The sequence below is a fragment of the Frankliniella occidentalis genome, unplaced genomic scaffold (assembly GCF_000697945.3).
Source record: "Frankliniella occidentalis isolate FOCC.00 unplaced genomic scaffold, Focc_3.1 Scaffold32, whole genome shotgun sequence".
Taxonomy (NCBI): Eukaryota; Metazoa; Arthropoda; class Insecta; order Thysanoptera; family Thripidae; genus Frankliniella; species Frankliniella occidentalis.
In genome coordinates, this window is record NW_026267162.1 from 1,944,697 (window position 1) to 1,968,289 (window position 23,593).

Consider the following 23,593-nt stretch of genomic DNA (forward strand, 5'->3'; position numbering starts at 1 on the left):
AGGCGGTAGGCCCCGGCAGAGGCGGCCGTCGCATCGCGGCGCGACAGGTGACGTGCCGTTCGGCGAGCAGCTCGGACAGAGGGAGAGACTACCTCCCCCTCCCCCCCCCACACACACATCAGCCACCACCCGCGATGGGGCGCGGTGGCTCGGGGCTCGCTCTCCGTGTCGCTTTCTCTGTTTCGAGGAATGTGTCACGTCACCGCGTAGATACCCCGCGCCTACCTAAACGAAATTTCGAGTGAAGCACTACCCGAAACCCCGTGCCACCCAACAGCGCCCAGCCGGCCCAGCTAGGTCCCCCGTGCACCGCCATGCGCATTCAGCGAGGTAGAAGAAATATTAGCGGAGTTAGGACGGCGTTGTAGTTGCCATCCTAGTTCCAATACGTCTAGGTGTGTGTTTCAGTGTTTTAATGTGTTCCGCTACCATCCGAGTGGCAATAACATCAACCTCCCAAATGCAAACTTGCCAATGCTTGTTCTGGAAAGGGAGGTTCATTCTAAAAAACCACTTTTGGACAACATTTTAATTTGAACTACTTCAAAGCTTATACCTAGTTCACAACTTTTCTCCAAAAACCAATAGGCACAAATATTCTTGCCACAAGCAGACAAGTCACATGTGAGATCAGATGTCACCTAATGCATTTCCAGTTTTGTTCCCAGCCAAGCACACCAAAAGTATAGTAGGTACGCCCACAAGCTGTACCTAGCAAATAAAAAATACATAGAGAAAGTAGCAATTTAACCATTTTTAAATGTTCAAGCATAATGTTCAAAGTTTATTGCCAGTTATTTTTTAGTACAGAAAAAAAATAAAGGCAGAGTAAAATCCACAACACACATTAGCACACTCACACTCATTAGCACACTATATGTACAGAATTTACATAGAAATTGATTCACTCTAGAAAGAGAATCATTTCTGACAACAGACATCAGCTTTCACTTGAATAATAGAATAGAACTATTGGATGACTACTTCCACATAAATAACAGTCCATAAATAGGACAAGTGTAAGAGAAAACCAATATGCTACTAACAATTCATGTCTAAGAGAAAGGCACATGATTAAACTTTCTTGACTGGAACATCATACTACTGCACTTCATTTGATATTCATCAGCAAGAATAAAATTCAACATAAAACTTTTTCCTAGAAAAAAAATAGAGAGGGGGAACAATGGCAATCATAGTTCCAAATCAATTTCAGTAAAATGTTTTTATAACTAAAATAAGTTAAAGTATCATTTCAATTGATTAAAAGAGATCCTCCATTAAAGAAGGTATTTACATCAGAAGTCGCCCAGTGCTTAATTAGAATGGACAGTAGCTGTAGAATCAATAAGGCAATGCTCAGATAACATAAGAGCAGGTTTTCACTTCTCTGTGGTATCCATATTTTCTTCCTCTGTTTTTGTCTCTTCTTTAGAACTCTCCTCTGTTTCCATAGTTTCTTCTGATTCGGATTGCTCCTTTTCTTTTACAATTTCTGATGTTTCCTTCTCCGTATCAGCACTTGAGTTCTCATTTCCTTTGTTGTCTGATTTTTCAGTTCCTTTGTTGTCTGATTTTTCATTTCCTTTGCTGTCTGATTTTTCCTTCCCTTTGTTATCTGATTTTTCCTTTCCTTTGCCATTAGTAACAGTTGGTTTTACAGATGTACTTGGCTTTGCGCTTAAGTCTGAAGCTAAGAGAACTGTATGCTGACCACCAGCAGACACTGCTTTCAGAGATTTGTTTTCTAGGGCTTTACCTTTGATTTTAGTCGGAACCCATAAATCTGTATCATCGTCACCCATTCCAAGTTGCATATTTGAACCCATTCCCCAACTGTACACTTCACCTAGAAGATAGAAAAAAATAAATATAAACATGAATAAGTTTGTACATGCCTATCACTGCATGTAAGACAGGAGTCAAGCTTACCATCCTCAGTGACCGCGTAAGACACGTTACCCTCACAGCTAATGTCAACTACTTTTTTGTCATTGAATGTTGTTATTAATGTAGGTTCAGCAACATCATCAGCACCTTCTCCCAAGCCTAAGCGACCGTATTCTCTTCTGCCGAGGGAATAGACCTGGCCTGCAAAACATATTCATCATTTAGAGAAAAAACTGATTTAAAATTAAAATACTGCATTACAGTGGTCAAATGGAACTTACCACTGACAGTAAGAGCAAGTGTATGATGTTGACCACCAGAAATCTGAGCCCAGTCATGCATGCTTAACGAAGCAGAAACTGACGGATGAAAATGTGCTTTCTGTTCCTTAAGTCCTACAGAAAAATTGAAAGGTAAATACACAAGTCATAACTGTAAACATTAACAGATGAGACAATAACTCTTACCTAACTGATTGTAATTGTTCAAACCAAAGACATAAATCTGATTGTTCTTATCTTTGGCAAAAGTACCATAAGTGGCAGTCCACACATCCACAAATTCGGGCTTTTTACTCGGTTTAAAAGGTACTGGTCCAGGTACCAGCAAGTTACCTGCACAATTTAAGAAATAAATTAGAAGAAATTTAAGTAAAAAAAAGAACACACGATTTAACAAACTTAACTCACCCATGCCCTGCCGGCTCAACCGGTCAGCCCCTCGTTCTGAGACTCTGCCAAGCTGGCCTTGTTCCCCACAACCCACTGTATGAATTTGTCCATCTTCAGTCAGCATAACAAGGTGATCTGCACCTGATGCTATTTTGACTACAACTGTACCAGTTTGAAGTTCTACTGGTTTCTTCTCCCCACCTTGCAGAGTCAGGCCCATGGTGCCATGGGAGTCCTATAGAATGGACAATATACATGTGAATACAAGTGATTAACAGAAAAAGGAAAAGGATACATAAAATACCACTTACTCGGAACGAGCCCCAGGCGAAGACTCTACCGTCCTCGAGAAGAGCGGCGGAGTGAGAGTCTCCTGCTGTTATCTGGACTACTGAACCAGGAAGAGAAACAGAGCCAGGCTCCGTCTCTGAGCCCTCCTCACTGGTGTCTCTACCCAAAGCTCCCTCATCGTTGCAACCAAAACTGGAAACCTGATCAAGAGATAAATATGAATAATGCAATGCAAACCAAAGGTAATTTGGAAAAATGTGACTAGCCTTACCTCTCCCTTCTTGTTTAGGCAGATAGTATGCATGCCTCCAGCACACATGTCAATAAGATTGTCTAGTTTAGGTATCAAGGTGGGCCGCCCTTTCTCCATTACATCAGGCCCCAATCCAAGTTGGCCCACATCACCCTGCCCAAAGGTGAGGATAACACCTGATGTTAATTTTGGGAACCGTTTCTCTGGCACTCCAAGAGAAGCTGCACAACAAAGGGAGATAACATTGGGTAAACTTAAGCCAACATTGCAAATTCAATTATTCAAATGTGATCTTACTCTTGGCCTTTTTTGCAGGCTTAGGTCCAGATTTTGAGGGAGGTAAACTTCTCCTGATGCTCTGACGTTTTCTGCTTGTCCCGTTCTGCATTGTGTTGACCTAGAAAAAAAAGAAATCATAGTTACAGCAGATGATCCTAGCAGCATCATGCAGAGGTGTGACATTAAAGAGGGTAAGTACACAAGAAGCAAATGAGAATACCAAGCAACAAAAACAATTTTGGTACCGACAAATGCAACTGAATTTCGTACAAAATTATCCAAAGATGCACCTATAGCTAGCAGTACAATAAAAAATCATTATGTGACAGAACATTAAACATTTAAACTGAATACGAAAAGGACAGAGTATTCGCGGGCAACCCTGCCAAAATGCTTGGGAGAACGGACAGAACACACGCCAACTAATAGGTTGAAAAATACAACATAAGTGGTAACAAAATAAACTTCTAATGCCGAACGAATTTTCTCCAGTTGAAGCTTGTAGAGTGCCCCGTTGCAAATTACTCAGACAGAAATGCAAAGATGTAATAGGTTAGGGTCCACGTACAGAGTAAACGTAGCGCGAAGACACTGTAAAACGCAGGAGACTAAAACAAGGAGAGAGCCGCGAGATTCCCTAATATACGTACTATAACCACGTACCTAGTCAATAACAGATCCTTGAGTTAATAAAATAAAATTTCTTGTTAAGGTTTTCCAGACTTCGAAGGGCTTTCCGCTTTTACACGTTTAACGGGCGCGTTGGGTTTAGGTGCAACAATTGGCGCCGGCTGAATTCAAAGTCCACTGCCAACGTTCAAACACAATTGGTGATTGGAAAATGTATTCTGTATCTCAAGTTTCCTCGGAAAAAAGGTATAGATTCCATAAATAGCAGATTCTGTGAACCTTTCTACGTACGAAAGTATAAAATGGTCCACTTTGAAAAGGAAAAGAAAGACCTTTAGTCAAACGCTCATTGCAGGTCGATCACATTCCGTTTTAGACAGGGTTTCGGCGCCTCGTCTAGACGGTCTAGACGGCGTTCCATTCCGCAGTTTCCACTGTTGCCGCAGTTCTTGCCGGTCCACTTGCGCTACAACTATCAGAGTATTAACTTATGTCAGGTGTTCTAGAAGACGCGCAATGTTAATTGGGTGTAACTGGAAGCTAGCAACATGATCAACATCAGAATAGCGATGATTCCCATGTAATTGAAAATTAGTCGGAAGTCTGGCAACAGTGGAAACTGTGGAACGGAACGCCGTCTAGACCGTCTAGACGGGGTTCGGGCGCCAGCGCTCGACGTGAATGTGATCGACCTGCTGGAGTATCAACAGGGACATTTTGTGGCTGAGATTTTCGGCTGAAACTGAAAAGGGTTGTATGAGAAACTCAGAGCACTCCGCCCATCTCGTTCGTTTTCGAGAATCGAGCCAGCTGTTCTGTTCTGTTGTTGTCGTGTGCTATCGTCTGTTCTTATCCGTCACTACATTGATGAATTACTTTAAGAAACATCAGTTACTTATTTGTTTATAAAACCTTTCAACTAGTTATTACTTCTTAAATTACTAACATGCAAAGTGTAATCAATAGTGTGAAGGGTACTGCTCTGGGAGTTGCAGAGTACTTGTCTCCAGTTCTCAAGGTAAAGACTTAACCTGTACTTTTTAATGTCATTCATAAATTATCCTTCCTTTATCTGTTCTCCTCCATCAAATAACTTTATATTTCTTTCCTTCATTAAAAACATCATCTTCCGTTTAATTTTACAAACCTGGTTATGAGTCATTGTCTACTCCAACTGTTTCATTATGTTCTTCCCACTTTATGATTCAATTAATTCCTCTTGCATTTATTTTACATCATGTAAATTACTTTGATCTAGTCAAATCCTTAATGGTATTGTTTTCTTCATTCTACAGGAATCAAAATTTAGGGAGACCGGAGTTTTGACACCTGAAGAGTTTGTTGCTGCTGGTGACCATCTTGTTCATCAGTGTCCAACATGGCAGTGGGCCACTGGTGATGAGGCAAAAGTTAAAAGTTATTTACCCCCAAATAAGCAATTTTTAATAACTAGAAGCGTACCTTGTTCACGAAGATGCAAGCAGGTAATTGATCTCTCCTTCATTTCAGTTATATAAGTTCCCCTCTCGCTTAAATTTGTTGTCCAATTTAGTTATGTGATTCATACTGAGCTCTATTTCTCTTATTTCATGTGATAGATGGAATAATTAAGCTCTGATTCTCTCTCTCTCTCATAGATGGAATATTGCGATGATCATGAGAAAATTATTGAAGCTGATGATCCTGATGGAGGTTGGGTTGATACTCATCACTATGCTGGTCTTGACGAGAAAGTATCAGAAATGACATTAGATGGCAAGGTTAGTTAAACTAAATATTTACAGCTCTTAGCACATCAAAAAATAGTTAAATTTTCCCACCTACTCCTTAATTTACAAAGCTGTGATTGCTTTACCCTTGACTTTAGTCCGAGGAAAGTGGATCTAAGGCATTAAGCTCAAACAGTGCTGGAATCACAAGCAAAAGTGAGGAAGATGATGACGATGATGATGGGGAAGCAGCTGATATGGAAGAATTTGAAGAAAGTGGGTTGCTAGATGAAAATGACAAGGTAAGTTGGCTGAGATATAAGATGTATCAATTACCCTAACTATCCAGTATCCCTTAATATTCCAATATCTTTGACTCCTAGGCAACGTTAGATACAACACAAAGTTGTAAAGATGAGGCCTCGGCTGTAGCGTCTTCAAATACCGATGATGATATAATTAGAACCAGAACTTATGACCTGCACATCACCTATGATAAGTACTATCAAACACCAAGGCTTTGGCTCTTTGGATATGATGAGGTAAACAAAAGTTTTCAAAAATGAAGCCCTAAAATTTGAATTTGTTAGACAATGCATCTCAATTCAAAATTTACATCCCTCTAGAATCATAAAGCTCTCAATGTAGAACAGATGTATGAAGATGTGAGCCAGGATCATGCCAAAAAAACTGTGACTATGGAAAGTCATCCCCATTTGCCAGGTCCTTCAATGGCCTCAGTTCACCCGTGCAGGTAATAATAAAATTTTAACTTATGGCAGGTTCAAATTTTTTAACAGATTGTTGTTACTGAAAGTCTTCTCTTTGCAGACATGCTGAAGTTATGAAGAAAATAATCCAAACAGTTATGGAGGGAGGAGGTGAACTTGGTGTGCATATGTACCTTATTATCTTTTTGAAGTTTGTTCAAGCCGTCATTCCTACTATCGAGTATGATTATACGCAAAATTTTACTATGTGATCAGTTAATAGCGACACCAGTTTATTCTGCCCCTACAATTATTACAATTTTTTGTAGGACACGGTAACAGCATAAGGCATGTGTATTCTTAAAAACGATTATTTTACAGCAAAGCAATATTTTTAATTAGAATGGGCTGAACAGTGCCTAAAACAGGAAAGGACATGCATTCCTAAATGTTAATGAAGTATCTCATTGTAAAGAATTTTTATTGCCCTGCTAATCATATATTGCATCACATTATTATAATTCAGCAAGTTCTTTGGTAATCTTCTTGCAGTTATGATTTCAAATATAGAATTTATAAACACTCTCTTTCAAAATAAAGATCAGAGTATTCTGAAACACTTTCCAGTAGAACATTTCACAATTTAATGAATTATCACTGGAGTGATCAACATTATGCACAATGCAATGTGCATTTTCCTTATAATTCCATGATCTAATGATCCAACAACATTGTTACAACAAAGAAAATAAGCTCATATTTATAACAATACACATTATACAGCATGTAGAAAATTTTACATTTTATATGATAATTCTCTTCAAATATTGTATAGAATTTAATTCACTGAACCTGTAACATCAGGAAGGGACAGAATAAGCTTAACTAATTGAAAGTAAGGAATGGATGATTTTCTACAACTTACTTACCTGAGGCATATGAGCGGACATCAAATCTACCAGTTGAAGCTGGTTGACATCAGAAGATGCAACAAATCTTAATTTTCTACCATCTTCTGTTGTAAATTCTATGTGCTGTTCCACATCATTGTCAGTATCAACAGCTCCAACTCCTGCATGTTCCTGATAAAAGAAATTATGTTTATTACAAATGATTTGCTGAAAGGCATTTTGTCATATGATATTGTGATCCAACTGCTATAAAGCATAGTTAATACAGTACAAAAACTCATCCAAGCTCACCACTATTAAGCCGTCCCCGACACATGCCAGTGCCTTGCCACCTAAGTCTGAAGCAACTTGTAACTGTGAATGTGATGACACATCAGCCGTGGAGAAACCGGTTGAAATGGGATGCCCATCCGGAGTGGTCAACTGAACTGGAATAGCTCTTCCATCTTCAGTAGTTACCATCAATGATTGTCCATCAGGTGTAGTTATCTGAAAAAGGCAAGAAAATTACCATTTACAGCCCCACCAAAAAAATCACATCCATGCATACCTAAAAAATGAAAATAATTCTGTCTTGAAAGCAATCTTCTGTTAGATGCTCTCACCTGTAGTTGGCTTCCATCCTGCATTGTAAAATGAATGGGATTTCCTTCTTCATCTGTCACAGGCAGGCCCTGGGGTGCAATTAATTGACCTAGATCCAGGGTTGTATCAGCATCTCCAACAACTGGATCACCAAAGTGAGTTGTGTCATCTCCAGTTGAAAGAAGTTTCAGACCCTGGAAATCACGCATTATAAGAAACTAATTCTTTTAAAAACATTTTTGAACAAATTTTGAAAATAGATAAGACTTAAACATACATCTGCTGTTCCAGCAGCGACGTCATCCACAATGTGCAAAGTGTGTGATTCAGAGGGATCGTCTGGGTCTTGGTAGGACACATAAATGATTTGCTGGACAGCTTCTCCATCTTCATTAACGCTGGTTAAACCTTGTGCATTAGGCACAATACCTACACCAACCATATCATCTCCACCAGCGGTAGCACTAAGGTCATCAGTCATTTGGGTTCTGATAATATTCCATACAGCTCGATCCATAGGCACAGCACTTCCAAGAGGCACTTTATTTTCTCTATGGACCTTGATAGCAATAACAGAAGAACAAAAAAAAGAAGGGTGTTAGAGAGAATGTAAATGAATTACCTTATTTCCAACCTTAATAATTGTAGATAGACTTACCTTTTTGTGTTTTGTAAGGTTTGAACAATCAGCAAAAGCCTTCCCACACACATTGCATGAATACGGCTTTTCACCTTTTAAAAATTTAATGCCAAATTCAAATTACAAACTGGGAAAGTCAGTGAAAAAACAATTGAAAGTAAAACAAAACCAACCAGTATGTAGACGCATGTGCTTCTTCAAGGCCCATTGTTCAGTAAATCCACGAGCACAAAAATTACAACGGAAAGGCTTTTCACCCTTGTGTCTTCTAGTATGACATTTCCAGGTATCTTTATGAAGAAATGACTTTCCACAAAACTCACATTTCCAAGGTCTTTCTCCGGTGTGTCTCTTAACATGAAGCTTGAACTGTGATCACGAGAAATTTATTTTTAAGACAAATTAATACATACGATAAGGAAATGAATACAAAAACAACCATATCAGAAAAACATGTAAAAAATTTTTTAAACTGATTTAAAAATATTTTTTCATAAAATTACAAAGTTGCACACCCTTAAGGGACTAACCTGGGAAGATGTTGTGAATTTTCGACCACAATAATCACAACAGAAAGGCTTCTCACCAGAGTGAATTCGAAGATGCTCCTGAAGGTTACCATTTTGGGAAAACTTTTTGTGACAAACATGACACTCATATGGCTTATGTCCTGGGAAAAAAAAATACAAATCAGCAATACTAAAACAACAGTAAAGTGAACTGTGCAACTAATTTGTTTATACCTTCATGCCATCTATAATGTAAAGTAAGGCTTGTTTTATGAGCAAATTGGTGCCCACAAAGATCGCAGAAAAATTTCTTCTCTCCTGTATGAGTAGACTGGTGGTTGAGCCAATTTGCTTTTGTTTTAAAGCTACTACCACAATCATTGCACACAAATGGCCTGTAAATTTTGAAAAAAAATCCCACAAAAATAAAGTAAAAGAGGGAAAAAAGAAGAAACAACATTTAAATCTAATACATATAAATGCAGTAAAAGATTAGTGGTTGGACAAAGTTTAATAATTACACAGACCTATCATCCGAGTGAACAAGCTGGTGTCTTTGAAGTAGCTGTTTGTGTTTGAATCCTTTCCCACATTTGCTACAGACAAAACGACGCCCATCGTTATGTTCTGCTTCTTTGTGGTACAAAACAGAACTTGGGTGATTTAAAACTTTCCCACATATGTCACACTCATAACCACCTTTGCCATCAGGTTTAGGATCAGTGATTGTATTTGAGGCAGGAGCTTGTTCTGAGTTAGCAGCATCATGTTGTGATGTGATGTGGTACCTAAGACTGGACTGGTATGGAAAGGTCATGGGACATAGCTGGCACTTGAAAGGTTTTTCACCCCCATGAACAGACTGCAAGTGAAGCTAAAAACAAGAAAAATTATTAGGAAAATTGTTGTGATCCATCTTACGACATTAAAGGTCAAATTTACAGTTTTACCTCATAATCATCCTTAGAGGAAAATTCCTTTTCACATTTCTCGCAATGCAAATTATTTTCATTGGGTACCTCCTCTGGTTTGATTTCAGAAGGGACTTCAATAATGACTAAATAAAGAAAGACAAGAATACATAAATCAATTGACAATTAAATTCATTTAAGTCAAGTCTGTAGCTGCAAAATGTTGGGATGAATATGACATATTAATGCCACTTACCTTCCCCTGAGTGCTCAAGTGCTTTGTGATGTAATTCCAAGTTTTCTTTACTATTAAACTGTTTCTGGCAGGTGCCACATTCATACTTCATTCCTTTGTGGAAATTCCTGTGAAGCAATACGTATACATATGAGCTATGTGAGCATTTGCATTGTCTAAAAATGATGTATCTTCAAACTCCACTGACTTGTGTAACAAATATCTACTGCGGTGCTGAAATCCTCTTCCACATACTTCACACTCAAAATTAATCTTTCGCTTCTTTGAATTACGGGGTCTTCCTCGTCCTCGGCCGCGGTTTACAATCACAAGTTCTCCAAGATTTTCACCATCTGGAGTCTCTAAGTGACCTATCACTTCTATAAAAGAATTTGGTTACAAGATAGAATAATTCCTGCTACATGCATATATTTTTTAAAAAACAAGGTACACTATGGGAAGTAAACTTACCGTCTTTAGAGGATGGAGTAGGCAATGAGATATCAGAATTAAGCTTGCCGGCATCATCATCATCCTCATCAATCACACCTTCCTCCCGAAACATTCTTTCAAGCTCTTTTCCTTGAACAGCTTCCATGAATCTAGTAGAAATATTGAACCATAATTAGAAAGTACAAAAGCACTATGCACAAGTACTTTAAAAAAGACTTAATATAGCTCTTGCTCCATCCGATAAAAGTTAAAAAAAAATTTGAACTGTAACAAAGTTAAGTGCAAAATAAACTAATACCTGCGAGGGATTTTCTTTCTCCTTCTTCGTCTTCCTTCTCCTTCATCATCACCATCTTCATCGCCATCATCTTGTTCCATAGACTCATTCAGAGTTTGCTCAATGTCTTTATCAGTACTAGTAGTTGCCTCAGTAGGTGAAACAGTCTGCTCTGGGTCTGGGCGAGGCTTTGGTGGTCTTCCCCTTTTCCGTTTGGGCTTTTCTAAGCCTTCCATTTTTAATGAGAGGCCATGTTCAGCTGTGAACAGTGTACCATCTGGCACTACAAGAATAATTTGGTGAATTTATTGACCCATGAATAAATGTCAAAACTAAAAATTATTGCAACAAGGCTTACAGTGAATAAGAATTTGTGCTTCAGTCCCATCTTCTGTTGTTATTGTTTCAGGAATAATAATTTCTTGACCCTGGGTTATCCGCAGTCTTTCTTTATCCAACCGTTTATGATGCTCGACCTAAACAAAGTGTTTCAAGCATGAGTTTATTTCCTGAAGTAATAAAAAGACAGAAGTTCACTGGATTCATTATCAAATAATGTGCAAATCTTCTCACCTGTTGTTTCCACAAATCTCGAATTTTTTGCTGACCAAGTACAACATGGTCAAGGAAGGCTTTGGTTGAATGCAATTGTAGATTGCACGGTGGGCATATTGTGCGAGGCAGTTTGCCATCATCGCAGATCTGTGATCAACAAAGTTAACACCATTTATAAAATGAATGTATTTACTGATGTGCTCAGCAAATCATTGTAAAAGAACAAACAGGAAATTTTAAAGATAGCATGTTAAACGAGAAATTAATATGATCAAATATTTAATTTGGATTATTGTTGTAGCGTAAAGCGTAGAATCGGGATGAAGAAGTGAAATAGGGAATGTAAACAAATTTGACGAAGTACTTTCGCCGGTCAGTGACAGGTACCAGACATGATGTTGTCTCTGTTATACATCCCTTAACCACAAGGTCAGGTTAGCATAATGAGTATTCATCAGATTACTAATTTAGGGAGGAAAGCTAAATGCACATACATGTGAAGGATTGTATTTTTTTCAACAGAATTGTATATTATTGTTGTTTATACGAGACAACTTGATTAAAGCAGTGCGGCAGACGATCTGGTGCAACTGAAATCAGTCAAGCCTCCATTTTGAAGATGGGAGGGATCAAGTAAAATTCTACACGATACAAAATAAAAAATTCCTACCTGTAAAGGCAAATACTTGTTAACCAAAGAACTCAAACACTCTCCACTATCATCCGGAGAGTACAATAGGGTTGCATTAGAATTTTCTGCTGCACAAAGTCTACATATCATGGAATTATACAACTCCACCTCCATCTTCTTTCTGAAATGAAAAGAGTTGCGTAGTTGATGATGGCGAGCGTAGTCTCGTATCAGTCCACTTGTCCAGAGTTCTTGTCGAACTATGAACCTTAAAAACCTCGAATGTTGCCGATGTACGACGCAATTAAGCACATACTTAGCAATGTCTTGAAGACCATTCGATTTTACAATTCTCTGGACAGAGCCAAAACCTTCTTAAACGGTGAACGAGGAGTTTCTAGTGAATCATTATTCTGACTGCGCTGGTCATATTTCTGGTCACTGCCACTCCTGCCACTCCCGCACTTTTGCTAACGTCCGTTCCCTCCATTTGAAATTTTGGAGGCAAGCCGGTGTTTATCAAGCGTACATACAAATGACAACAACTTTTATTTGGAATTTAAAAGGCCGCTTTTCTTTGTTGAAATACCAAAACCAGATCGAGTTTTACTTCTTTTAATTACAAATGTCGTAAACCATTTGACATTTAACCAAGTGCATCTAATAAGATTTGGATACTTGTTGATATTCTTCAGTGACAGCTCAATCTTAAGGTTATTATGACCTGTTTTCCAAACACAAATATAGAGGTCAACATATCGCACCTGTATTAAAAATATTAGTTTTTAAAATAAGAAAAATTATTAAGTCTATGTCATTGCAGTTGTGTTTAAATAATGGCTGACCCCAATATTGAACAAGTGTGTATGTCTTGTAAGTTGATCTTGATGTGCATTTCCCCCCATTTTCTAGCTTACGCAAGACATTTCCATCATCACTATTATTATTTTCTCTTACTTCTTCTGTTTCATGCTAGATCCTACGGTGGTGCTTTCTAGATTACCTCAAGATGTCTGTGACGTTTTGTTTGCAGAGGAAGAATCATCAGAAGAGTCAATCAAAGAGGTTCGTAAGCAACTACATACATATGTAAGAATGTTGCTTAAAAGATTTGTTGATTCAAATTATCACTTTTTTACATTGTTATTTTAGGTGTCTGGTGTATATAATTATGAAGGAAAAGATATACGTATAAACAATTCTTTCAAGCGTCAGAAATGGAGTAATGTTGTGAGTTCCGCGAGTTAGACCATCCCCTTGCATCTTCCTCAATATTCACTGTTGCATGTAAAGAGAGTGTACACTCATATCTGTTCTTTTCTTTTATAAAATTTAAACATCTGCAGCAGTATTGGATGCCAGTGCTGCCCAACACACAAAGTGATGACAGTGGTTTCGGGACAGAAGATGGCTCAGACTATTCAAACTTTGATGATACACATAAAAGAGCCCAGAGGTGGAAAGGAGCTGATGAACAGGGAGAGTATGAAGTTCAAAAAATTGTTGATCACAGGTTTGACAAGGTGAGTTGCACTGAAAACTAAACTATTTGAACTAGACTACAATTTGCAAGTAATGCTTTTCAAATCGTTTGCAGGATGGAAAAGACCAATTTTTTGTTAAATGGGTTGGTTGGGGAAGTCAATTTAATACTTGGGAGCCATTGAGTTATCTTAACTGTCATGAAAATCTGAACAATTTCATGAGAAAAATGATTTTGGATATCTTGCTTGTTAAATGGTTTGTTACTTGAATGACTTTATGATTAATAAGATTATTCTCTGTAAAAATGAATTTTTATCTGTCTATGTCCCATGTACTTTTATGTAGGAGACCTGTGCCTAGTTGTAAAACACTTCTTTTGAACGCTTATCGTTCCATTATTGATCAGTGGATCAAGAATACACCTAAAGGAATGTATCTCAAAAAATTAAGTGGTGGTTTCAAACAAAAAGGCTTGGCTTTATCCTCTCTGACAAAAATGTTAGATGCAGCAGTTAATGACAAATGTTCCAAACGTAGAGAACAGATTATTGAAAGCATCAGGGATCACTGTGCTCTGTTACGAATGAAACAAGTACGCAAAGAACAGCTGGAACTCCTTAAGGTACTTTCTAAACTAATAATATGCATTCCAAGCAGTAGTCTCACTCTCTCTAACAAAATTTTAAAAACTTTTTAATTGCTGAGAATTTTATCAATTCACTTAAATCTTTATTTATAAGTTTTGGATTTTTCTATTCTTACAGAAATGGGAGGATAGTTTAAACAGTGTAGGACCTGGAGGTTTGAGTGTTGAAAATAATGTTGATCTTGACGGCCCTCCCAGTGACTTTATGTTCATTACTCAGAACAAAGTGAGTAATTTTGATAGTTTTTAGTTAATTGTACATTTGTTTTAACTTTCAATGTACAAAATCAATTTGTATGTGACATTGCAGACTGGGCCAGGTTTAAATAGCTGTATGCTTCTTGGACAAGTTGCTGGTTGTGAATGTATAGAGGAGTGTGGGACCAAGGAAACCTGCTGTCCTAATATGGCTGGTGTGGATTGGGCATACTCAGCAAAGAGTCGTCTGATTGTCTCTCCTCGCAGCGGAATATTTGAATGTAACAGGTTTTGCTCATGTGGACCTGAATGTCCTAATAGAGTTGTCCAATGTGGAAGAAAAGTGAGGGACTGATTGATAAATTGGCTTGATTTTTGTGATATGTTGAATGTCTACAATTTTCTGTCATATTTTATTCTCTTTTCAGGTGAAGTTATGCATCTTCCGCACCTCCAATGGTCGAGGTTGGGGACTGAAAGCTGGGGAACGCATTGAAAGAGGGCAGTTTTTGACCACTTACTTAGGAGAAATTATCACTAGTGAAGAAGCTGCCAAGCGTGATGAAAATTATGGTTTGTCTCTATTCTGTATTCTGTATCTATGTTTGGGAATTGGAATTAGAATTCCATGCTGTAACTAATTGTTTTCCTATTCATTTGTTTGCAGAAAAAACTGGATTGTCGTATCTGTTTGATTTAGACATGATGGATCCAGATGAAGGGCAAATGTTTACAATCGACGCTATGAAGTGTGGGAATGAGTCACATTTCATCAATCACTCTGTACGAACTACTCAGATTTGTTTGCTTTACTGTTCATTCATTTTAATGCACCAAAAAATAATAATCTGAAATTTTCAGTGTAATCCTAATGCACATGTTGCTGGGGTATGGATTGAGACAAATGATCCTGCTGTTCCACTACTGGCCCTCTTTGCCAGACGTTTGATAAGGAAAGGGGAGGAAATTACCTTTAACTATCAAGGTAATTGGTCTGCTACTGTCAAGTAGCTTTTCAAAAATCTGTCAACTTTTATTGGTATTGTTTTTTTATCCACAGGTGATCAAGACCAACGGGGTAAAGGTAGTTCTGTGACAGACAAAACTGACAATGAGAGTGACAATTTCCAACCTGTGAAAAAAAAAGCAAAGAAGTGCAAATGTGGGTCTCGATTTTGCAAAGGCTTTTACTTTTAGAGAAGTTTTAAAAAATATTACCGAACACTTTCAACTCTGCTTTTAATATGTAAATTTTGGGGACTAGAAAAAACACATATCTTTTAACATTTACGTGTGTTAAAAATGTAGGTTTTTGTGATTAAGGTGGTTTTTTGTCTTTTTTTAAATAATGAATTTTCTTTTATCATTTTAAGTTGAAGCGTTGTTTTGTTACTTTTGTGTAGATATTGTAGATATCAGACCTGATTTCTGAGTCAAGATGATATGTGCTTTTTAGAATAAAATATCTATTTTTACAGTTGTGTCTTGGTTGGAGTTAGAGCTAGACTAAACCTTAGTGACATTTTTTTTAGTGCATCGTACATTTTCACTGCACATACATTCTTTGAATATTCCATGTAAGAGCATGGCGAAAGAAAAATTCAAAAGAAAAGTCAATTATTCCATCTTTATTTTGAAAAACCTCGAAGAATCCAACAACAAGTTGCTGTACCTTCAATATCAAAGCACTGATGTTTCCCTGCCTTGGCACAAAAATGCAGCACAGCAAATTACTCGATGTTTCTAGGTATTTGATTGAACACAGGGGTAGAGCGTATTTAGAAAGCAGCAAAAAGTTGGACCTTAGAATTTAGACTTTCATTAATAGTATATTGCCTACTAAGACAAAGAATTCCTCGAAACATTTGGTACAAATTCTGTACACTTGAAAGACAACGATTTGACTTCACACTCAAATGGCATTCATGCATAAGAAACACACCAAACAAGATTGGTAAAAAAGTCATTCAAATGTTACCTTGTTATCCTTTAAGCTCCAAGACATACTCAAGAATAGTCTGTCATGCAACAGTAGGAAGGAAACAAGCAGCACGTAACAAACAATAGCCCTCCCATACTATCTTAACCCCTATGTATAACTTCAACTCTCGCCAGAGTCAATAATTTTGTTGCAGCAGCAAAGCTACAACTTGTTAAAGCTGTTATTCAGACTTTCCCTTCATAACTCGTTCACAATGCGAGTTATAATAGAAAAAGAAAACATCAAAAATATTTTCAGGAAACACTAATGATCAATTTTGCCCTAAACAGAAAACCTAACAATTTGTCTAATTTCCTTATTGACTTGGATAACTTTAAGGACACTGTACGGATTTGAGCATTAGAAACCCAATTATCAAAAAATCATGTAGAGTCAATGTTATACATGTAATTCCTCCTTTTTGCTCAATGAAATCCTACCAAATATGCACTAATAGCTGCATGTTTCATGGCTAAACCATGACATTTCAAATAGCACACAGGAAAAAAAAAAAAAAAAAACATAAAATGCACTTTCTTCTACTCCCACACAATAAAAACTATATGGATTGAAGAACAATTGAGGGAGTGTCATCAAATGTATAAATACAAAAGTTACATGACAAGACATAATTGATTGAAGGTTATAAATAAGAGTTGAACCCCCAATAGAAACACCCACAATTTTTACCTTGGGGGTAAGACAAGTTATGTACAGTGATCAACATCTGTGAATTACACATGTTGTAATATGAAATAGGTAATGTAAATAGTACCTGAATATTTCTTTACCAAATGAAAAGGCATTTAGTCAAGCTGAATATATTGTGCTTTGCAGTTGACATCCAAATTAAAAGCAGAGACAGATTAGCACAAACCAAAATTACTTGTTGCCACACCAGTTGGCCCTTTCATCAGGTTCAATAACAAAATAAGGAAACTTCTGAATATATACAGTATAAAAATTAAAAACATTCAGAACACAGACACTTGACTCAATTATTTTAAATACAAAAATAAATCGGCAAGCAATTCTACAACTTAGGGCTCTGAAGCAACATATTCATAAATGTCCTGCTGTAATTTCTTTTTATCAAAATCAATTTCCCTTTCATAGTCAATTTTTCGAACAGCAGTAAGGGCCAGATAGTGGTCCTATGACAAGCTAATAGGATGTAGGATGTGTCTACCAAAGTTAACCACAATGGAGAGAATGTTGGGAGGAATAAGGAAAGATCTCATGAGGAGCTCTAGAGAGGTCAGTCAACATGAAATTAGAAGTAAGATTTTTTTTAAAAAAAAGGTTGCAGAGTACTAAGATACAGGCGGTAGAGACAGGACTACTTCCAATTCAAAGGAAAATGATAAACTATAAATATAAATATTTATGTTTTAATTACAATTAGAGTACAAACAAATGTAAAACCATTTTTTTCCATATGGTGATCGTTCATATTGTTAACTGCGGAGTAAGCTCTTTCGACAAACAAGGCAAAAATAAAATTTCAGATATACAGCACCTACCAGACAAATTGCAGTCCATCACAGCAGCTAAACAAACATGGGGCTGCTAAAAGTTAACAATTTTGTTTTAAAAACTCTGTCTAACCTAACACATTCCATTCAATACAGACAAAATTGCTATGGGATATTTGACAAATATCCTTGTATTTTCCGGATGAATCATTGACTAAACTATAGATGAAGCTTCAAATTGATTCTTGGAGCTTTAGATAAAATCAATAATAATCATAATAATATACAAATCAAAAGAATTCATGATGTTTATATGTTTGGCTGCAACTGCTTAACACCATACAGAAACTGCCTTAGACCACCGCATAGTGGATGTGCTCAGCAAGAGCTAACTCCTCAGCGGACACTTCAGCAGCCTAGTGGCAATTGCATGGCCTACCCATTTTTTTTTTCCTTCATTTTTACGTGTTTCAAAAAAAAAAAAAAAGGTGCTTTACAACAACCTACACCGCCCCTTCTTCTTCTTCTTAACCTGGAAGCAAAAATAAAACATGAATTCCATTTACAAGAAACCAGCAAGTTCAATTTCTTGAGACAAATGTACTACAAACCTGAAGTGCGGCCCTAGTAGCAGTCTCAAAAACTTCACGAACACCTTCCTTGCTCTTTGCAGAGCACTCAAGGTAAGCAAATGCATTGATCTTTTCTGCCATGTTACGGCCCTCTTCAGGTTTAACAGGCTCTTGCTTCATTTTCCCTAGCTCTTTTATTGTGTTTGGATCATTCCTCAAGTCCTAGGAAGGAATAACAGATTTATTAGTCATCTGTCAGATAAATTTAACAATTAGTACATCAATTCCTTGCAGACAAAATCATACCTTTTTGTTGCCAACAAGGATTATGGGCACATTAGGGCAAAAGTGTTTCACTTCGGGTGTCCATTTCTCAGGAATGTTCTCTAATGAATCTGGCGAGTCAATGGAGAAACACATGAGAATGACATCTGTATCTGGGTATGAGAGTGGGCGCAGTCTATCATAGTCCTCTTGACCTGCTGTGTCCCACAATGCCAGCTCCACCTGCAAACAGAATTTTGTTATAAATAATCGCATACTATCTCTCAACACAATGAATTGGTATGAAGTGTGCAGAGGTGCTATACGGTCCAAAAAGCGGACATTCAAACCACAAGAACACAGCATTCTGAAGCCTCAGCAGCCCCGCATGGTTTTTAAATGAGATGCAGTATGTTCTCTACATACCTAACTTGAAACCGCTTGGGACCGCATGGCACCTCTGGAAGTGAGCCTGCAGAGGCTATCCTTACCTGCTTTCCATCAACTTCAATATCAGCAACATAGTTCTCAAATACAGTCGGGACGTAGACTTCAGGAAATTGGTCCTTGCTGAATACTATAAGAAGGCATGTCTTACCACAGGCACCATCACCTACTATAACCAATTTCTTTCTAATGGCGGCCATGAATTCTGAAACAGAAAAGAGTCACTATGTCATTTCATAAAATAAAAAGTGTTATCTGGGAAGTGAAACCTCGTTAGAGCACATTGGTAAGCATAAAAGTGCAGGACAATAGTACTACAACATTGTTGTAACGCAATATTAAGAAAATTTACACTTTAGAGGATAATAAGCTTGACGGGAGCCTCTTTGGCCCATAGTATCTTTACATCATCCATCAAGTTACAGTTGCAAGCCACCGTCTGCCGTTCGACCCCCGGCCAAAAAGTAGTATAAGATGGAAATAAAAATGAATAGTCTCGTTATGCTAATAGCATTTCAGAGTGTTGTGAGAGTAATGAGTTATAAGCGCGATTACGTTACGTTCGCGTTCGTACTAGCGAGGTTTTACTATATTTGGGTCACTGAGGAAGAAAAATGCTTGACTTCCCCAGTCATTTCAAGACCTTAATTTCTACCTTTGGCTTGGTTTATCAATGAGGTATTTTATTGGTATAAAGAAGATCAGGAAGAACAAGCCAGAACATAACAAGTCTTCAATTGTTTTTCGAAAATCGTCTGCTAAAACAATTGCAAAGCAGTCGATTTCCGAAAAACAGTTGAAGGCTTGTTATGTTCTTGCTTGTTCTTCCTGATCTTCTTTATACCAATAAAATACCTCATTAGACCTAACTAAGCATTTCAAGTGATAGAAATTGTGACAAAATATAACACAATGGTGCCCTTCCATTCTTGATTAATTAGAAAGAATGGTACATGCAGTGGATAGCATGGTAACATGCTACAATGAATAGGTATGTTTTCACACTTCTCCTAATCAACCGTAAAATCTAGAGAATTCAAAACATTTCTACCAGTGCCAACATCATCTGGAAAAAATAATTCAAAACCTTCCACCACACAATTCTCCCATCTTTTACATTGTTAATGAAAGAGGTAGAGCAAAGGAAGTTGTCAAATACTTAGCCTAGAGTTTATAGATCTTAAACTAGAAACAATAATTTATAGATTGTCTCTCATTTAGTTAAACAATGCTCAGACATTAAATAAAGCAGTGCAATGACAAAGTGGTATCGATCGTAAAAGGTGACATCATGATGTGGCTGCCTTCTTAAAGTAGGGGTGCACAAGCTTTGTAATGAAAAGCCTACAACACATGGAGAAAATTTACCAAAAAGTTAACTTGAAAAATCACAGATACTGTAGTATGAATCATTCAACAAAGACTATACACACTCAATTTTTCACTACAACACACATTTTAGACCTGCAAATGTCTTAGCCATACATTTTTAATATTAGCGTGCATACCTCAGACTATTTTACTATACTACAAGGTACTCAGACTCCAGATACATTAATAGCAATACAAAGAGAAAGAAACTTAAGAAAGTTCACATAATATGCCTTCAAACCCACATATTCACATCTTTTTTAAGAACAGACAGGAAACATGATGGTAAGAAAAAGAACAAATTTTGAAGGCTGATGAAGTCAAATTTCATAATTGCAGGTAGGTTAATATCACATTCCAGTTTTTAATAATGCAAAGCAACATTTAAATACTGGATAAAGACACAGCTTAAACTGATAAGATACATAAGGATTCCAAATATTTTGGTTTACAGGCAGTGCAAAAGTTGCTACATTTCAATAATGCTGAACATTACAAGTGCAAAAGTTAGCTGTCGATCTAAAGCATTTTTCTAGAAATCAACTTAGGATTGAAGAAAACTGGTTTGGAAAGAAGACCTTGCACTGAAGTCCTGTTTGAATTGATTCTTCAGCAAACAAGCACTTCATTTACTTAGAAATGTCATTCAGCAGCTTAAGATATTGAAATCATAAATTATATCCAACAGTTGGGAGGACTTTAGTGCAAAATTGTATCAAAGAAATGCAAGTTAAGTACAGTGAGGGCAAAATCTTCAATTTTTAATTAGTACTTCTTTTGACTGTCAGGATTATATGAATCTAGATCTTTATGCTCCAGCAATCAAATAACATATTTAAAAACAGGCGTGATGCTGTGACACCCCATTCGATGCATGCTCAGTGAGGTGCACTAGGGACTACACAATTCAGAACAATTCCAAAACCCAGCTTCTGACACAAATTGGAGAAGCAAATAAAGGACAGGTAGCTGTGTAATGATAGAACATGAGAACCTGTCTTACCTGAAGTAGAAGCATTTCCAGAGGCACAATTCCCAAAAAGGCGGGCAAGATGGTCCATTGAGAAATATAAAATTTCTGGCACTTTTCAGTCAATTCAAAGCATCTGAGCAGGTCCTAGAATGTATTACCCTTATTACAGTTTTTGAAAATTATGGATGTTTACAAGAGAATCCAATAAACAATATGACTCAGGAAAAAGCTGTGAACTTTATTCTACACAAAACAGACTGGGATAAGAGATTATTTCATCTCATCCACATTCTTGGGAAGTGCTGGGTATCTAAACTAAACCATAATAAATCCATACAATATATCTTCTAAATTATACAATGAATGCAACTATTGCTATGCATTAATGAAAGAGGGGAGATTTTGAAAGGTTCTTGAAAGCAAGGAGTGATGGCAGATTGAGAATTTTACAACATACAACTATATAAAGCTGAGTTAACTTTTCCATAAATAAATATGCCAGAGGTTCCTTAATCTAGGTGCATGACAAACAATAGAAGTTAATGTCAAGTGAAATGAAATGGAGCCAGTTTGCAAGTATCTAACTTCTTCTATCAACTAAGTTACTAGAAACAGACTGTTGTGCACAACAAGTTCATGCTGAAGAACAATGCACAGTTAAAATTTGCAGAATAATTTGAGATATTTTTTTTTAACAAGCCGAACAAACTTTAAAGTTTACTTCGGTTGTACAACAAACCACAATCCAGGTGTTAATAAAGGGTGATAGTGAACGATAAAACTTTCATAACCGTATCATAGCAAAGAATTGTTCTGAATGTCTGCAAAATCATAATCTAAAGCAAGATTCCAAAAAAGAATATCCAACAATTCCAAAGAGCCTAACCAAACCTTAACAAGTTACTAAGATGCTAGAAACAATAAAAACCAGCAGAAGACTATCATTCTGGTCAGGCTTCCCCGTTTAACTAAAAAGAGAGTTATGCGAACCAACACAGGGGGAAAAGGTGTAACTGACACGACATAAACCAAACGAATACCACAGCCTAGGTAGGCTACTAGCAGGTTTCAAGCCTAGTCAACCAGCACCAGACCAGCAAGAAATAGTGCTCGTGAACCAAGAGGAGGACTTTGTGGACAAATACTAGGTTCACAATGGTTTCCAAACCTGGGCTTCACCTTCCTTTCAACACAGTACAAACCAAAATAGGTAAACAGTACCCTATAAGCCTGATCTGGCAACCGGAAGTTCGGAGGCGCATGATTTTCCCGGCTTACGAGCACTTTTACGAGTAATTCTCCAAGTAAACCTTAAGCTTAATACCACAAATCACACCTCAACAGTTCTTCGATCACAAATTGGCACCGAAGGGTGAAAGAACGACGATGTTTCAAGTATTTACCTCTGATTACACACACTCGTCACCGAACCCACCGAACACAATGGCTGCCGATACAGGCCACACCTCAATCTGAGCGCATAGGGCAGGGTGCTGTCTCTGTCTCTCTCATGCGCCGTTCAAGGCTGCGGTAATAACTTGAAACACTAGTTGACTCTATTTACGTGGACGAGTTTATTCCTCTCAATATTCACGCGAGAACTTCAAAATCTGCGTTTGAACGTTTACGGAAGAGCATAGAACCGTATAACTTGAAATATGTTTGGAAAGCAAAGTGAGTGTCAGTTGAGGTTGCCGGCTTTGCTCTTTGCTACACGCATCTCGGGAATGGCGTTCAAATTTTAACACCAATTCGCACTGCAAGACAATTTAGGTCAGGACCAGCCTGGGTAATTTATTTTAGACGTTTCCTACATAGTTACTGAACGTAACACATTTTATTTCCTAAAACGACAGCGGAAGAAATACAGTCGCGCAAAATTCGACCGAGATCAGACCACTACCAACATTTTAACATTTTCAACATTTGGGGATCATAAATTTAAGAGATTTTCGTCCTTTGATCATAGACTTTATAAATTTATAATAAAAGTAAACATTGGTGAAGATTCGTGGTCCGTCGTTCGTATGCAGAAGGAGGG

General features: G+C 37.4%; 5 protein-coding genes across 10 annotated transcripts in view; 2 read left to right on the forward strand and 3 right to left on the reverse strand.

Moving 5' to 3' along the window:
• Positions 1-514: 514 nt before the first annotated feature.
• LOC113207000 (regulator of chromosome condensation) lies at positions 515-4,210 on the reverse strand. Of its 2 annotated transcripts, none has more exons than XM_026423333.2 (9): positions 4,048-4,210; positions 3,403-3,502; positions 3,124-3,326; positions 2,873-3,052; positions 2,580-2,796; positions 2,358-2,504; positions 2,172-2,285; positions 1,933-2,091; positions 515-1,849 (listed from the first exon to the last, which is right to left on the reverse strand). In XM_026423333.2, exons 2-9 carry the CDS (start codon positions 3,491-3,493, stop codon positions 1,383-1,385), a joined length of 1,578 nt encoding a protein of 525 aa, XP_026279118.1. In that variant the 5' UTR covers positions 3,494-3,502; positions 4,048-4,210; the 3' UTR covers positions 515-1,382. The 2 variants fall into 2 exon arrangements, with proteins under 2 accessions (XP_026279118.1, XP_026279127.1); XM_026423342.2 differs by lacking the exon at positions 4,048-4,210 and adding an exon at positions 3,953-3,981.
• Positions 4,211-4,786: 576 nt separating this feature from the next.
• On the forward strand, positions 4,787-7,065 carry LOC113207018 (ubiquitin-like-conjugating enzyme ATG3). The gene is made up of 7 exons (XM_026423375.2): positions 4,787-5,032; positions 5,310-5,498; positions 5,652-5,774; positions 5,882-6,025; positions 6,107-6,265; positions 6,350-6,477; positions 6,555-7,065. Exons 1-7 carry the CDS (start codon positions 4,961-4,963, stop codon positions 6,703-6,705), a joined length of 966 nt encoding a protein of 321 aa, XP_026279160.1. The 5' UTR covers positions 4,787-4,960; the 3' UTR covers positions 6,706-7,065.
• Positions 6,898-12,575, reverse strand: LOC113206968 (zinc finger and SCAN domain-containing protein 2). The gene is made up of 19 exons (XM_026423292.2): positions 12,457-12,575; positions 12,180-12,321; positions 11,528-11,656; positions 11,313-11,430; positions 10,976-11,237; positions 10,696-10,826; positions 10,433-10,604; positions 10,246-10,352; positions 10,029-10,135; positions 9,606-9,952; positions 9,313-9,473; positions 9,100-9,239; positions 8,743-8,938; positions 8,588-8,661; positions 8,207-8,488; positions 7,950-8,123; positions 7,636-7,833; positions 7,363-7,515; positions 6,898-7,285 (listed from the first exon to the last, which is right to left on the reverse strand). The coding sequence occupies exons 2-19, from the start codon at positions 12,312-12,314 to the stop codon at positions 7,277-7,279; spliced, it is 2,895 nt and encodes a 964-aa protein (XP_026279077.1). The 5' UTR covers positions 12,315-12,321; positions 12,457-12,575; the 3' UTR covers positions 6,898-7,276.
• On the forward strand, positions 12,563-15,946 carry LOC113206980 (histone-lysine N-methyltransferase SUV39H2-like). 2 transcript variants are annotated; one of them, XM_026423312.2, is made up of 13 exons: positions 12,563-12,853; positions 12,964-13,013; positions 13,117-13,205; positions 13,293-13,370; positions 13,487-13,663; positions 13,738-13,880; positions 13,971-14,247; positions 14,390-14,497; positions 14,582-14,812; positions 14,898-15,042; positions 15,137-15,252; positions 15,331-15,454; positions 15,530-15,946. In XM_026423312.2, the coding sequence occupies exons 2-13, from the start codon at positions 12,977-12,979 to the stop codon at positions 15,664-15,666; spliced, it is 1,662 nt and encodes a 553-aa protein (XP_026279097.1). In that variant the 5' UTR covers positions 12,563-12,853; positions 12,964-12,976; the 3' UTR covers positions 15,667-15,946. The 2 variants fall into 2 exon arrangements, with proteins under 2 accessions (XP_026279097.1, XP_026279106.1); XM_026423321.2 differs by having other exon boundaries at positions 12,563-13,013; positions 13,490-13,663.
• Positions 15,947-16,082: 136 nt separating this feature from the next.
• LOC113207028 (ras-like GTP-binding protein Rho1) overlaps positions 16,083-23,593 on the reverse strand; it is a 13,205-nt gene continuing 5,694 nt past the window's right edge. Inside the window, exons 1-6 of one of the 4 annotated variants that reach the window (XM_026423384.2) lie at positions 22,956-23,237; positions 21,583-21,696; positions 19,253-19,413; positions 18,804-19,004; positions 18,537-18,719; positions 16,083-18,457 (exon numbers count right to left, since the gene is read on the reverse strand). In XM_026423384.2, coding sequence (XP_026279169.1) covers positions 18,419-18,457; positions 18,537-18,719; positions 18,804-19,004; positions 19,253-19,413; positions 21,583-21,640 — 642 coding nt within the window. In that variant the 5' untranslated portion in view covers positions 21,641-21,696; positions 22,956-23,237 and the 3' untranslated portion in view covers positions 16,083-18,418. Of the gene's footprint in view, positions 18,458-18,536; positions 18,720-18,803; positions 19,005-19,252; positions 19,414-21,582; positions 21,697-22,888; positions 23,238-23,593 lie in introns of those variants that run through there. The other 3 variants (XM_026423399.2, XM_026423392.2, XM_052265903.1) reach the window with 3 other exon arrangements.

Excerpts from the sequence above, each read along its gene's own strand:
- LOC113207000 (XM_026423333.2), bottom strand. The coding sequence starts at position 3,493 with ATGCAGAACGGGACAAGCAGAAAACGTCAGAGCATCAGGAGAAGTTTA. Across the intron at positions 3,327-3,402 it reads GCCTGCAAAAAAGGCCAAGA|CTTCTCTTGGAGTGCCAGAG; the intron begins GTAAGATCACAT and ends TTTGTTGTGCAG. Across the intron at positions 2,286-2,357 it reads GAACAATTACAATCAGTTAG|GACTTAAGGAACAGAAAGCA; the intron begins GTAAGAGTTATT and ends ATTTTTCTGTAG.
- LOC113207018 (XM_026423375.2), top strand. The coding sequence starts at position 4,961 with ATGCAAAGTGTAATCAATAGTGTGAAGGGTACTGCTCTGGGAGTTGCA. Across the intron at positions 5,775-5,881 it reads AAATGACATTAGATGGCAAG|TCCGAGGAAAGTGGATCTAA; the intron begins GTTAGTTAAACT and ends CCTTGACTTTAG. Across the intron at positions 6,478-6,554 it reads GCCTCAGTTCACCCGTGCAG|ACATGCTGAAGTTATGAAGA; the intron begins GTAATAATAAAA and ends TTCTCTTTGCAG.
- LOC113206968 (XM_026423292.2), bottom strand. The coding sequence starts at position 12,314 with ATGGAGGTGGAGTTGTATAATTCCATGATATGTAGACTTTGTGCAGCA. Across the intron at positions 10,353-10,432 it reads AGTAGATATTTGTTACACAA|GAATTTCCACAAAGGAATGA; the intron begins GTCAGTGGAGTT and ends ATTGCTTCACAG. Across the intron at positions 8,939-9,099 it reads AATTCACAACATCTTCCCAG|TTCAAGCTTCATGTTAAGAG; the intron begins GTTAGTCCCTTA and ends TCGTGATCACAG.
- LOC113206980 (XM_026423312.2), top strand. The coding sequence starts at position 12,977 with ATGGCTGACCCCAATATTGAACAAGTGTGTATGTCTT. Across the intron at positions 13,014-13,116 it reads TGAACAAGTGTGTATGTCTT|ATCCTACGGTGGTGCTTTCT; the intron begins GTAAGTTGATCT and ends GTTTCATGCTAG. Across the intron at positions 13,206-13,292 it reads CAGAAGAGTCAATCAAAGAG|GTGTCTGGTGTATATAATTA; the intron begins GTTCGTAAGCAA and ends TTGTTATTTTAG.